Consider the following 16,072-nt stretch of genomic DNA (forward strand, 5'->3'; position numbering starts at 1 on the left):
CAAATATGGAACTAAGTAAATAAAAAGATAATGCAATCAATAATCAACCTTATAATGAAAATACTATTTATTATACTCAACCTACATATTTAACCAAAACATTAAAGCTGCAAGCCAAAAACTAAAACAATGAGCTGAAAGGCACAAAAACTATCTAGTGTTGAGGGCCAGTACAGACTGATAATTACTTGGGTCAGTAACTATGAGCAACCCTTTTCTCAATACACAATGATTTGATGTATTGTTAATATGAATAAATTTGATCAGGGCAGATTTAAATAGTGATTATTCAAAGTCGTTTGAAAAGGAGGATTTTACAACTCAAACACTTAATATTTAATGCTTTCACACTTTTTGAAGCTCTGACACATCATAAATTATGTCATCTGTGTACACTGACTCATTAATTTCTTCACCTTCTGCACACTTCACATTTGCTTACTGAGTGATATATTAGATTTTAACACATAACTGTGCATTAGCCATTTCTAAGTAAATCACAGACCACAGGTACAGTCTGTTCAAGTGTTACTGTCACTTTTGAAGTCATTACAAGTTGAAAAAAACTTTTGATTTGTCCCAGTAATTCCATTGGTGAATGTCATATGTACTGTATGAGACAATGAAAACTTTTGTTTTTGTTTGCCACTGCTACTACACGATATTGCTTGTGACACCTTAGAAAATCAGTTGTTTCTAGTTGGTGGCCCTTGTCACATTTCACTTGCTCCAGTGAAGCTAGATCTCCCCACTAAACGTTTGGAGCCCACAGTGATAAATATTTCTCCAGTATTTCACAAAAAAAGGCAACAATGAAAATGGGTCTTAAAAAAGACCTTTGTTTCTTCTTCTTTCCCATGGCAATAATCATCTCATGACCCCTCAGATTTCTCTTGTGACCCTTTGGAGGACCCTGATCCCTAGTATGGGAACCATTTGATTAAAACTGTATATAAAATATTTACAACTTCCTCTACCTCAACAGTGAATTGATACTTACACATTGATGCATTAATATTAATAATGTAATATATGTTAGACAGGCTGATTTTCAGCCATATAAGGGCTGTTATATGTAAGTAAATAGGGCTGATAATTAATTGTAATAAAGGAGGTTTACACTGCAGTATGCTTTCACTTAACTAAGCACTCTGACAATTTCTTCAGCTACTCCACAAGTCCCATCAAAAAAGAAAAACATAGCCATGTACAAATGTGTATTCATAGCTAAAAAAGAAGAGTAGTCTTGTTCACTTTATTTGCACCATAGTAATTCTCTAAATTATGCAAATACATGCACGCTCACAAGTGCATGCACAGACACACACTGACAAAGGCAGTCCTCTATGCATGTGTGCCGTGTCAGCAAAGTCACTGAGACTTGAGAGACAGAACAAAAAAAAAAAAAAGTAAACATTGGTTATTTAGCTTTCCAGTGAATTTATTTATGGGATGGCTGCTTTGATGGAGTTTGGCTCTTATGGGTTGATATGCTTTGGATGGCGCAAGGCTGCAATCTGGGTTATTTACATTTCGATGGTCTGTAAAGAAGAGGAGATGGGAAAAATGAAAAGCGGGCAGAGGAAAGCAGAGAGAAGTGGAGTGTTAAGGGAGAGGAGGAGTAAGAAGGTGAAATAAGCAAGTCGTGAAGAGAAATGCATGAAGCAGGAGTAAAGAAATAAGAGGATGGAAGGAAGGGAAAACATGAAGATGCTCAGAGCTGGGCTGAGAAATAAGAAGGGGATATGAAAAAATATAGAGTAAAACAGAAAGGACAGTGCAGGAAAAGTTAGACAAATAAACAAGTCTAGTTTAACACAAAAAGATGCAGGTGTAAATATCTAACAGTTATAGTTGTATAGTAGAAATATTTTATCATTGTCTCTCAAACTGCCTGATTAATGGAACATTTTGGGAAAAGATTCTCTTTCTTGCTGAAGGTTTGATTGAAAAGCTTGATACCAGTCTCATATTTGTGCATGTGTGGAAAAGGAAGATGTGATTATCTTAGCATAACAGACCATCTAGCAGTAAGGGAAACAGCTAACTTGACTCAAGGGTTAAAAAGTACATCTCTAAAACTCATTAACACACTGGATACCACAACAAAACATAAAAAACATCAGTTTGAATTTTTAGGAGACATTATGTGATGGTGCTGTTTCTTCCAAAACAACATCATATCATTTCATTCAGTACTTCTGCGCTGCAAATCTTGCTACAGTACAGCTACTTTTGTCTTTGTACAGTCATGATAAATGTACCATCGTACTTTGCAACTTCACTGTCACAAGATTCTGCTTGCCAAGAAATGCCATAGAAAATCAGCTGGTTCCAGTCTTTATGCTAAGCTACACGTCCTGATTCCAGTCCCATACGTATTTAACAGAGATGAAACTGATATCATTTTTCTAATTTAATTCTAGGAGAGAAAACAATCAAGCAAGTTTCCCTAAATAATGAACTCTGCTTGTTGACAACAGTTAAATAAAAGTTAAACATGAACGTTTTTCCAATATTTTCAGGTTGGACTGAGTGAAATGTAATTGTTCAGTAATTGTGTTTTATTGTGAACGAGTTCAGACTGCTGTAGTTACAGTGGCTTTTCCCACAATACCTAAGGAAAGGAAGACGCGAAAAGTAAAGTGAAAAGGAAGAAGTGGCTGAAGAGTTATGAGACAAGATGAGAAAGAGGAAGTGTAGAATACTGTAGATGAGTTGTTGAAGAGCAATATCAGGCATGAATGCTTTTTAAGACAGAGTCTGCATGAATCAGAGCGATGTGACAAATAAGAATTGCTCATTCAGCGCACACATACAGTGCACAATCCTTTATATGATTGCAGGTATGAATATCAATGCCTCTGGGTTTAAGTCAGGCTTTATGTGGAACAGATCTGTTGTTTGTGTTGCCCATACATCATTTGTTGTAGTATTAGATATAAATCTCTGTGCAGATTTACCCTTGTATTGCATCTTAGCAGTAATACAACATTGCCACTCTTGTCTCAAAGTTCTGATCCTATGCTTTGTTTTAACTGAAACACTCTGTAAATCCTCATCTTTTTTCAGCTGGTGTCTAGAAAGTGCACAGCTCTCAAAGTTGAACAATTTGTTTCTCCCAGCGTTGGAAAATTGTCTGTCCTTTCTAGGGTTTTCAGTAACAGCTAGTAGATCTTGGTCTTTTGATCTTTGTGTGTGTGTGTGTGTGGGTGTGTGTGTGTGTGTGGGTGTGTGTAGGTGTCTGGCGCGCTCCATGGCAATGTAGTGTTTTTAGGGTAATTATAATATACAAACACATCTCTTGGAGCCCTCGGCGCAGTGTGAGTGTGAACACCAAATCAGCTGTAGAAATCAAATAAGCAAATATGGTGATAACATTAACAACTGAAGTATGTTTTGGATGTGTCTTACTGTAATAAACACTTCACAGTTCAGTGAAAGCTGATTTGAGCTAAGTCAAATCAGTTGGGTGTAGGTGTACTGATGGCTTTGGAAACCTACTGAATATGCTACCACCGCTACCATTCTCCTTTTTCTTTTATTACGTCAACCCAAGAAACTGATGGTTTTAGCACAACAGACAATTTTTAGTCTTGACTGAGATTTTATAGACCAAACACTTATTAGATTGAAAAAAATAAATCAGATAACCATCAGTTGCAGGTCTATCGACTTTAGCTACGGGAGCTTGTCATGACGACTGATATTCTCAACCAATAATCAGTTGTTTTAATAAAACAGCTGACAGAATGAAGGATAATGAAATTAAAAATACCTGGAGCACTTTTACTGTATTTCTTCATGAAACAACAGGGTGTACTCTGCTTGTGTTCTTTCCCAATTTGTTGTTTTTTTTTTTGTTGTTGTTGTTCTTTTATTCATTGTCTCGCTCTTTGTCTCTGTCTTTGTGTTTGTTTCTCTTTCTTTAACAGATACTCTATCTGTATGTGTTTCAGGATCACACTGAATGGAATGAAGGTGTCCAGGCCAGACGTTCGCATTGGCCGTTTCAGAATGATTAAACATGAGAGAGACAAACACAACGAGCCCAACCCACAGAGGTACTGCATCACTGTCCAAACTCGTTCTCCGGCTTTGCATTTGGATCGATTGTGCCGCTTTTGTTTCACCGCTACACACTTCAGACGTTTCTTTTCAAAATTTTCATCTCCATTTAAGATAATTATGTCTACATGTAGCAGTAGGAGGCACGCTATCAAAAAGCCTAACATATCCTTATAATTAGTAATAGCTAAAACAGGTAACACAAGGCCAGTTCCATGATTCATTCTGTCAGGTTTTGCTGAAGTTACATTTTAAGATAGTTTAACCTTTAACCAGAGATACTTAAATCTTGCTCGTTTTTAGCCCATTTTCTTGTTTTGCACTGATGATGCTCATATTCACATGAGAGCTGCCTACCACCAGTACTGCACCCCTGCTGAGCAACTCCTCATAAGAGATTACCAGCAAAATGAAAATCCCTCCCTATAATACACCTTCAAAGTATATTATTAAAGACATATTTTGCAAACAGCTTGACTGACTATTTTATACGCTCATAAAACTACTTTGGAGTCAAATCAACATGATTCAGTCTAAAGGAGCGGAGAGAGAAAAATTATTTGTTGAGAAAGTTGTGATAACCAGAAAATTGAATTGTAATATCACAAATTGTTAATAACTCCCTGTGAAGGAGCCAAAAAGGGCGATCTCTTTTACCTTAGAGCAGTCAGTAGTAATCAGAAAGCTGAGCATAATTAATCTCATGCGTCTACTTCTAATCATGCAATTTAAGTAATTTAACACCACCTGAAAATCAAATATATTTATTTGTTTGTGAGTCTATTGAGACCAAAATTTGTGTAATCAGCTTATAAAATACCCATTAATTGTTCATTTGTGTTACAGTAGAATGTAAATTCTGCACAAGGTTACAAAAAACTGCAAAGTTGCCTCCCAAATATATAAAGACTGAGGCTATAATGCCAGTTTGCCGAAGTGTATCTACAGCGTTGAATGCATCAGTCACCACAACACCTCCATTATCACTGTTGTTGCTACTCGAGTGTAATGCTATAGTGCAGACGAAGTGTCTGGTCCTCACAGTGTTTATTAAAATTCACTTTCTGCTAATAAACACTGAAACCACTTGTGTAACCTTTCTTGCATTGTGATCACAGGCTATTGTATAGAGCCTTTATGTGTAAATGTAGGAAATGACTGAAAAAAAAAATACAAATAAAAACAATCCTCTAAATATCATGGCCTTTGTGGTCACTGAAAAAAAGATTTTAAAATGCAGCAAACAAAACATTTTCAATAAATCAAAAATAGTTTTTCAGAGATACAGCCTCAGGGCTTAAATGTTGCTCTTCTGGCTACACCCATTTAAATTGCTTTTCAGACAAATGTGTTAAAATGCTTCCCCTATAAATGTGTTATTTTATGGTTTGATGAATGAGACTCAATATGCAGAGGTGAGTCCTTCTAGACACATTAATCACCAAGAGTATAGCACCTCACATTAAGCTGCTTAAATGTGGATTATCACTGTTTATTCTCCTCTAAGAGCCCCTGTTTTCAGGCCTGGATAGACCAGGCAACGATGCCTCTCAACACATACAAAAATCAATAGCTGCTATAGCTGGGGCAGAATGAAGATATATAGTGAACTCTGTTCCCTCTTCCAATATTCCTTTAGTTTGATTTGTTGTCACATTATTATATCACAGCATTTTTACTGGACTGTGCTGCCTCCTGGTTAACAGCGAAGTTTACTTTAGTAGTGCTTCTAAATTGGTTTATAAGAAGATTAAAAAATGATGGCAGCGAAGGTCATGTGTGAAAGAGGAGTGATAGTTTTTTGCTGAAGCTACTGTGCATCCACCAAGCAAATACTTAATTTTTGATAGGATTTTTTTTATTTTTTATGCAGCCTCTGCCAGTAACCTCTAATACATTATTATAACATTTACTTAACTGGGTAGTGTCACTGATGTAAAGAGAGTTCAGCAGAAAAATAAGACAAGAAATACAACAAACCAGAGAAGCATCAGAAACAGTCATATCTAAACATATAATAAAACAACATATTCTGTCCTATCAGCATTCAGTGAGGTTCTGCAGAGATGTCAGAAAAACATTAATGGCATTGTCATCTATTATTGGCTTAACTTCATAATAAATGATGGTACAAAGCTGTGTTCAGTAAATAATAATGTGCATAAAAAGGTAAATAATAATAAGCCAAGTGCTTTTTAGTATGCAGATTGTTTTTAAAAGAGAAGTTGACCCTTAGTATATTGTGTGATCAGTGTAACATTGATCCATCCATCCTTTATACCACTTCATCCAATTAGGGTGGTAGTTGTTTCATAAAACATTGCATTTTACTTCAATATTATACTAAGTTCAGTCTAAACTCAAATGGAGTTGAAGTAAAGTAGAATTTATAATTTAGAAAACTCAGAAAACCTTGAATTTTTTTGTGCATTATTAAACTTTATTCTCATGAAAAATGTATTCATATTGTCACTAGATCAGTAAGTGAAAAACTAAATCATAGGTACTCCACACTTTCAGCACTTGATATGATAAATGACTCTGTAGGGTGGGGGGCACTTTTACCTTCACAGGCAGTTCCTTGTGCTTTGAGACCAGCTGCCAATAGTAGTAGCTTAAGTTAACTTTATTAATCTGAAAATGTGGCTGGAAGAAAATGTGTTGAGCAACTTTGAAGAGAAAAATAAAAACCTTTCTCGCCTCCTGGGTCCACATTTATAAATCTTTTATTGGCCTTTTATAGATATATGACTTTTTATTTGGCCAAACTTGTGCTCAGTTTTAATAGATAACCTGTTTTAATAGATAAAGATAAAGTCTACCTCTCAGTCAGGTGTGGGGGGACTTCAAATAGCCAAGAGTGGAGCCTGTGACATCAAGTGAAAAGAAATGACAGAGACATATTTCACAAGCACCTGCTGAAATAAGTTAGGTGTCAGACTTCCATCTAGAAGTGGTTTAACTTTAAAACTAACAATCTATATTGTGTAATATGTCATCTATCATTGCTTTGCACGTGTTTGTGTGTGTGTGTGTATGTGTGTATGTTCAAGAGAGAGAGATTCAACAATCCCTCAGTAATTGCCTCCTGAAATGACACCAATAGAGATGGGAGCCGGCTAGGTCACACAAGTCTAGTTGCCTTCATCAAAATCAATAAATCAGCCTCTAGACTGAAATAAAGTGAATGCGTGTGTGTGTGTGTGTGTGTGTGTGCGCGCGTGTGTGTGTGTGTGTGTGTGTCTGTGTGTGTGTGTGTGTGTGTGTGTGTGTATTCAAGTGTATGTGTGTGTCCCTGCTTGATACTCAAATCCCGTTTTCCTCCTCTTCTCACTCATCACTCTGCACACTCTTTTTGGTCCATGGACCAGACTTCCTCAATAAGAGGTGACAACAATAGGGACGCTATTTATTTAGGGCTGATACATTATTCATAACTGTACCAAAAGGCAGAAAATAATGGGCCTATTAGTTGGCACAAACCTACAGCCCTTCCAGACACTCATTATAATGTTTTGGCTTAAAGGATCGTTTGAAAAGTGGAATTTGGACTTAAAGAAAGCATGGCAGCTAAGAATAATCAGGAGGTTGTGACAGGAGGAATGCCCACCTCATGGCAGTATTCAGACAGTGTGGGTGGGAAGAGTTTTGTCTCTTACTCTCACTGTTGTCTGTCTTCAGACCTGAAATTTGATTCATCAGTTTTCATCTCCTGAAGAAAGTTTTCCAGTTATACCTGGGCTGTTTCACGGCTGTGAAGAAGCACGAGTCCACTGTCTTGTAATTTCAGTGACTGACAATGTCATAGGAAATATAAGGTGACAAAACTTAATGTTATTTGGTTACCAGAGTAGCTGCAATTATATGAGAACTCAGTGAGCTATCTCAGAATGGGAGGACCATCAATCTCTGTGAGGCTGACCAGTGCAATGAAAATGCTAACAGGCTGAAAAAAAGTTTCAGCAAAAGCTTGTTGAAATAAAATTATTTGACATTGCTGTACTTTCTTTGTGACCAATCCCTGATTACACAGATTTATAAATGAAAGTAAAGCTGTAGTCATTCCTTTTCAGAGTCACGTCTACAGCAACAAATTGTAACATCAAATTGTATTTTTCAAAATAACTTAAAAACACAGTTTTACTTCTCAAGGGTTTGTACTTACAGAGGTCTGTCACTCTGTTGAACAGATAAACAGCTTGTGTTTTCACTCTTTGTCTTCCGGAGCAGGGTTGCTTTTCAGTTTAGATCCAGATTAATGATGGAGTCTTTTGGGAGAGTTTATCTAGAGTACCTGCATAATGTCCAGCATTTACAGGGAAAAGCGTTGCTCTCGAACATTTGATGAATGTGTATCTTTGCATTCACGCATACACACACATACATACACACACATAGAGTGACTCAAACCTGCACACTCATTCAGACAAGAGTCCATTCTCTGAGCCTTTTCTGAGAAGCTCGTTAGGCATGGTAATGAGATATTGGGCCAGTGGACGTAAGAAAGAGGCACATTCATCACCGGTCTCAAGTATTACTTAGCGCGCACACACACACACACACACACACACACACACACACGCGCACACACACACACACACACACACAAACATGCACAGATTCTGCCTAGTAAATGCTGCTTTGCGCATTTCAAATGAACAAGTAGCACAAATGTTATTCAATATTCCATTCATATGTTATCATCCTTGGACAGAGCAGATGTGTATGTATGTGTGTGTGCGTGTGCTTTTCTGTAAAATTGCATTTAGTCTGAGCATGACTTTAAATTTACCAGCTTATTTGGAATCCCTTAAAGCAATTGTTTGACATTTGGGGAAATACACATTATTTGCTTTCTGACCACGAGTTAGAAGAGAAGACTGACATCATCTTCATGGCTGTACACTAAATATGAAGCTGCACCCAGCAGACTATTAGCTTAGCTTAGCTTCAAGTTTGGAAACACTAGGAAACACTGAGCCTGGATCTATCCAAAAGTAACACAATCCACCTACTAGCAATTATGAAGCCAAGGGCAAAATTTCTAAATCTTATTTTTGTTCCCCTCACTTTTGTGTTGCAGTTTCTGTGAACATTTTCTTCAACAATAAACCCCTGTAGTCCAGATGAGAGGTCTGAGTTAATACAAAGGAGAGGTTCAGTTATCTGTGGATTTTTTTTCCCTCTGGGTTTATCCTCTCAGGCTACATAGGGACTGCCCAATTATTATGTTTTCATGTACACTATATATTGCCCTAAAATATAGTTACTATAAGGTATGGAGAAGGTATTGTGTATAATAGTTATTTGAAGTAAGTTTACAGTAAGTAATTTTATGTAGCATTTTTTTATACTTCAATGTGCCCCCATCCACTCCAGCCTTACCTACAGCCTGTTATAGCTCATTTGTTTGTAGCAGCAATCCCTAGCTTTGCTAGTTACCCAGCAACCAGTCAAAAAACAAACATATACAGTTTATTTTATTTTGTATTTTTGTATATTTGTAAGAAGATTTTATTCTTTGCATATTTAGTTTAGTCAACTTGATTGTTGAGATTCTATACCAGAAATCTTTTCCTGTGAGACCCTCAGTGGAATTAAAATAGACCTTTTTTTTTTAGCCCAGTTAGGAAATCAGTCTCGAAATCAGACTAATAAATATGTAAGGAGGACTGTCTTTGTCTTGCCCTTTAACTATCTAAAATAAACCTCAAACTAATCAAAAAGATAAATACTTTAGCCTACAGATTGTGTACATGCATCTGTACATGTCTGTATGTGGGGATTAGTTTTCTGCTTTCAATCTGTGCTGTTTGATAAATTCATGCAAAGATTTAGCATTTCCCCCCCAGTTCTCATTCACTTTTTTTAATATCAGTATATCTTCCTCCCTCCATCTGTCACTCCCTTTCTCTGATATATATTTATCTCTGCCTGTCTATCCTTTATTTTTCTCCCGTCATCCAGCCCACTTTTCAATTTAAACTGCCTGCTTATTCTTTTCTTTTCTTTTCCTTTCTTTGCACTAACCACCCCCTCCTTTTAGATAGAAGTGCCATTCCTTGGTAGAAGCCTATTTATAGCTTATTGTATTTTATTGTTCAACGAAAAGATGCTTGACAACATTTTTCCCGCTTCCATTCATGCCCGTAAAGTTCTTTTTGAGTTGATTTGAGAGAGACAGAAGGCAAGAGCGAGAAAAGAGAGCTCTTTACAAGTCAGTTTTGACAAGGATCTGTAGATTCACTGGTCCATGTCGGAGTGAAGTGTCAACTCCAGTTGTACGTCCAAGCATATCATTAAGAAGACGTCTTTTTTTGGAGCCAGTCATGGCTGTCATTTGAAAAGTGAATGTGCACTACTGGGTGTTCACACCCATCAGCTCTTTCTCTGTTCATAGACAAGAAAAGCGGTTTAAGTGTTGTAGACATTGCTGTTAGACACTCGCACACTGTGGCCTCATTTCCATTCTGACTACTACGAGGGTGACAGGAGGGTTTGTGTTATGAATGCGTTCCAGTGCCAGAGGTTGCATCACACAGGGTGGCACTGTATAACTGTCTGACACACTGTGTGAATTATTTTCCTGTCTTTAATACTAAAATCAGACAGATTCTGATGTAACTGCTGAATTTAAGCCAATGGTTCAGGATATCCAGCATTATTCAAACAAATCTAGGCAGATACAGTATGATTGATAATGCTGTGCACTGGGTCACACTGCAATGCCATAGCACCACCTCTTGGTCGAGATCTGCATTATGAAGGAACCTGCTTGTATATTTTTGTTTTAGAAAGTCAAAGGCCATGGTTACTTCTGTCTGTTTTCAGGTTATTGAACATGTATAATCTCCCACGATGGGGCAGAGTAAAAAAAAAAGAGGGCTGATCAATACAAATATCCTTTGCTACATCCTGCAGGTTTAAATATGGATTTTGGTGTTAGCATTACTGCTGTAAGTGGAGTTTTATATGTTTGATGGTTGCAGGTACCCATATCATGACTTTCCCCATATTTGTGTACAGTATTTCTCTGTTATTATTTTCAAAATATATTTACAGTAATTAGATTTAGTTTTCATGTTCTTCCTGTGCTGTGGGTTTACTCCAGGTACTCCGGTTTCCTCCCACAGTCCAAAAACATGTATGTCAGGTTGATTGGTGACTCTAATTTGCCCATAGGAGTGAGTGTGAGTGTGTGAGGTTGTTTGTCTCTATGTGGCCCTGTGATGGACTGGTGACCTGTCCAATGTATCCCTGCCTTCCACCTGAAAGAGAGCTGGGATAGGCTCCAGCAGATCCCTTTAACCCTGGTTAAGGAATAAGCGGGTATAGATAATGGATGGATGGATAATTAGATTTCATGAATGCTTTCTTTATTGATTTATTCTTGGGTTTTATGATGTATTTGTTTTGTTCAGAGTCTATTATGTACTTGTATCTGGAGCTCTTGAACTTAATTTCCCATGTGTACCTACATGACTGAGCGGGTAGTAGTTCCCAGTCTGGGGGCTCCCACATGAGGGCACTAATAAATTTAAATTCTAGATATTTCATTTTCTCTCAAGAGGCAGTTCCACATAAATAACAAGCTAAAGCAAAAATGCAGATTTTAGAATGAGTTAAAACACATGATTTACTGTTTAAAAGTACATGGCAGTATTTTCTCTTTTGACTAGCACTGAATTGAATCATCTGTTCTTCACTGTCTCCCTCCCTCATTTCTCCCTCTTTCTTTCTCTTTTTTACTCACCAGATTTAACAAAATCCAAAACACAAAGAACACAATGAAGAAGGACGGCATCAGCTCTCTGACCTACAGACTGGTTCAGGTCAAGAGGTATCCTCTGTACACAAATATCTCTGTGGAGATCGGCAAGCCACCACCCCGTCCAATTAAAGGTTAGGGAGAGACAGAGAGGAGGATGGGAGGGGGAGATTGGAGGTAACCCATGGAAAGGGGAGATATAAAGAAGAAGGACATAAAGAGGCAACATATCTGCAAAGAGTGGAAAGGAAATGGAAAAAGTAGTCACAAGCACATCATGGTCTCTTTCTCCCTCTTTACCCCTGTCTCATTTTTTGAGATATCAGCTTCCCGTTTCTGTATGTGGGACTCAGGCTCTTTCCACCTGAAACTTTTTTCAAGCAGCCAATGGCAGGTATCACACCTCCTACCTTTACTGATCAGTGACTTCAGAATTAAAGAGTGTGGACCAAAGCTTGAGTGTTGGTTACTTAGAGTTTCATTTATTGATTCTTTGTAAAGTGGAGGGCATCCAGTGGCAACAGAGGACGCTGAGAGGAGCAGTTGTTGGAGACTAAAAGACGAGACCATAGTATCATGTGACACTTCGAAATATTTACATGGCCTATTCTGGAAAAGTTGGACAGCGTCCAGAGAAATTTCTTGGAGTAATTTAATCAAGGTATTATAAACCAGTGATGAAAATGATCTGTTTACATGGATACTAAAAACCAATGTGAGAGAAAGGCCATCAAAGAATTCACTTTCTAAGCATTAGTGATGGTCAGCAGAGCGAGGATGGGTCTTGGAGGCGAGCTGTAACATTATCGTAATATAATGACATGCAGTGTTGATTGATGGAACTGCATCTGATATGTCAGCTGAGTCTTATCTTGACATATGATGCTAAAAGACAATTTCATATTGACATTTTCATCAGGGAATCAAATGTTTGGATCTAATTACTCAATCAATTCCTCCGCTATCAATAATGAATGTGTATTGTGCCTGCCTCTACCGTAGAAGAGTCAAACCAGTGCTGGGACATGCTGATTATACATGTTTGTGAACAGCAACACCTGAGAACTCTCTTTTTGTTCTCTTTTTTTATATATAACTTTAAACTTTGGAAGCAAAAACTGACTCATGGCTTAGATTTTTCAGAAAAACTGAATACACTGAAGAAAGTTTTCTCTTTCTGAATGCAATGTGGTGGAACTACCTTGGGAATGCATTTTGAAATCAAATCAAGGAACTGAGGACAGCGGGGTAGATACTGTATATACTGACAGCTCAGTTATGATTTTAACCCCTTGTGGCATATATTGAAGATTAGGTTTCCAGACATGTAGTTTTTTTCACTCACTTGGAGAAAGATGATGGTTTATTTTGATAAAATCATTTTTTTGTCTCTACAAGATGCCAGTGCTTTGAGGTGCATTTATATACCTTAAGTTACAGATTTGACTAAGTAGAAATATGCATTTTGTATTAAATTTCCAGTTTTTCCTGAACATACAGTATATGGGGTACAAACAGCAGAAATGAGCTACCAGGAAAGTCATGGCTCATGTGTTATGGGAAAAAGAGTTGTGCATACAAAAGCTTAATCTTGTAACTTTTACACTGACTCCACAGAGAAGACTAGCTGAAACCTAAATAACTTTTCAGTGTCTTTTGTTAGCCTACAATGTTACCTGGAAGTGAGATTTTTTTTTTTTTAAGTATCAGAGTTCATTAAAACTGTATTGATAATATTACTGTGCCATTTCTCTCTCTTTTTCTGTCAATCTTTAATTAAAAAAAGACTATCATATCTGGAAATAGGAAATTAAAAGCTGATCGTCTTCTGCTGGTGGAGATAGGGTTAGACTTTTAAAGCAATAGTGCAAAGTTATCACTTGAGCAGTTTGACTGGTGTCTCTATTGCTTCAGATTTTATCACCATCAGCTGTCAGATCTGTGTTGTAATCTGATTTATCACACTTTCAGATTTCAGAACTTTTTTTGTTAAATGAATCCAGCCCTTTAGATATACATTTTTTATGAAAAGTATTGACTTTTTTGTCTTATAGGAGTTTAATAACTTTCCCTGTGCGACTGATGAACAGATATTTTGCTTTATTATTTCCTCTGTCAACATATTGAAGCTTTTGACTGTTTTATGCTTTGATACATCACACTTATCCATGTGTTTTATGTTTCCTCATATCTGTTGTTGATGCTGTTACTGCTAATGCCTAATGACAAAACCAATGCCTTCAGAAGTTACATAAAGAGGCATGGTAGGTCATTTTTACTTAAAGTGTGAGACATTTAAGGTAAAATCACATAATGAAGATTGTGTCTTTGGGTAATGATGAAATGAGTGCATATTTGTTTTGCTTAAAAAAACATTGTCATGATCACGGACAATCTTTACAACATTTTTCCGCTTGTCTTTGAAATTTGAATCAGACAGAAAGAAGATTTTTGTGCAGTCCTGTATCTGTTTTGGATTTTCTCTGATGACAATTTGGGGCTTTTATTCTGGTAAAAATTGTGTATTGCTTTCCTTGTCTTTGGTTAACCTTGAGGCACAAATGTTCCCATCTGTTTTCGCTCTCCATTATCTTCACCTGTAGCCTTTTGGAAGGTATGATTGCTCCTGTCGTCAACATATACTCACAAGCACAAACACAAATTCACACACTCCTTCATTTTCTCTTTGCATTATCTCTGCTTTCATTGCCTTTTCTTTCTTGCTTACAATCCAGGCTGTATGTGTCAATGACACACTGTTGTGCTTTGTGGTGGGCCCACTTCAGGCACAGCTGTGTCTCTCAAGAGTGCTTTTTCTTGCAATAGATATCGACAGGGTCTCTCTTTGTGTCCCTGAATCTGTGCCACTTACTGTATCTTTTTTCTATTTATTCTTTGCTTCCTAGTACAGTCTCCCATTTGTGAATCATTCTATCTTTCCCCCTTTCTTATTCTCTTCCCCACTTCATCAGACTTCATTTTTTCTTTTTCAGTGTCCTCTTTTGTGAATTTTGAGCCTCTTTTTGTCAGCGTGCAGTACTCTCCTGGAGAGTTTCAGTATCCTCAGGAGATTATAGATGAAGAGGTCAATACAGTCTGACTGTTTACAGCTTACCCTGTGCAATACTGCAACTTCATTTTCCACTTTCAAGTCATCTTTTATAAGTTAGGTCATTGTCTTTAAGTGGAAGATGAGGTGGTAATATGGATATGAGTTTGGCAATGGAGTATATTTTTATTTCCTAATTCATTTCTGCATTTTTACCTTTAAATTTACATTTTGATTTGAAATACTTAAAATTAGTACACACCTGCTATAATAACAGCTATTGCTTTGAATTTCCCATTCAATAAAGGAGCACTCCAACAACTTAGAATTTTACTAGTTTTTAGTTTTCTGAGACATATGTAAAAAGAAGCAACAAAGGCTAAACTATGCTTACTTTTAGACAACAATACATTTTCCATAATGCAATGGACACTTTTTACATAGAGTTATGAAGTGGGCAGGCTATTTTAGTTGCCTCTGATTCAGTCCAATTCATTTTTTCCACACATGGTATTACATTATTCTAACTAGTGATTTATTGAAATTAAACTAATGGTGCAACTGGGTCCAGACTGGAGAAGTTAACTACTACTCCCAAGGTGCATTTCAGCAAGAAGCCTCCAGTAAACAAGTCAAAAACTCTGTTACATATACCGGTTACAGCAGCCAGAAGCAAGAGATTGGGCTGTAAAGAAAACCGATTTTACCTTAACTATGGTGCAGTGTTCTGTTCACAAATTCATCAGTGAAACGTTTTGAAATTGCTACAGTTCTGATGGCCCTCCAGCTTCACAACATCAACAGACCCCCATTTCTTAAAGATCCACTTCTTTAAACCCCAAACCTCCAGTTTGCAATTACCTCATCGAGGTATTTTTTTTTACGTTCAGATGCATCCAGTATGTCTGTGAAGTTTCTCAGTCGTCCAGGGGAGGTTATCTAGAGGTTGAGTCATGGCAACTGGACTTTCAGTTCTGTAAGGCTGAAACGTTTCGCCACCCATCCAAATGGCTTCATTAGTCCAACTTGGATGGGTGGCGAAACGTTTCAGCCTTATAGAACTAAAAGTCCAGCTGCCATGACTCAACCTCTAGATACATACAGCTGTTTTCCAAGTTGGAGTAGTGCTCCTTATGACATGTAAAATGAGCCTAATGTGTACATCTGGTGGAGTGCCCTTTAAATTA

The 16,072-nt window shown here is 37.2% G+C and overlaps 1 protein-coding gene across 1 annotated transcript in view; it reads left to right on the forward strand.

Moving 5' to 3' along the window:
- b4galt2 (UDP-Gal:betaGlcNAc beta 1,4- galactosyltransferase, polypeptide 2) overlaps positions 1-15,193 on the forward strand; it is a 109,772-nt gene extending 94,579 nt beyond the window's left edge. Inside the window, exons 6-7 of the mRNA XM_026313450.1 lie at positions 3,960-4,064; positions 11,825-15,193. Of these exons, the coding sequence (XP_026169235.1) occupies positions 3,960-4,064; positions 11,825-11,975 (256 nt within the window). The 3' untranslated portion in view covers positions 11,976-15,193. The remainder of the gene's footprint in view (positions 1-3,959; positions 4,065-11,824) is intronic.
- Positions 15,194-16,072: the final 879 nt, after the last annotated feature.

The sequence above is a fragment of the Mastacembelus armatus genome, chromosome 17 (genome assembly GCF_900324485.2).
Source record: "Mastacembelus armatus chromosome 17, fMasArm1.2, whole genome shotgun sequence".
Lineage (NCBI taxonomy): Eukaryota > Metazoa > Chordata > Actinopteri > Synbranchiformes > Mastacembelidae > Mastacembelus > Mastacembelus armatus.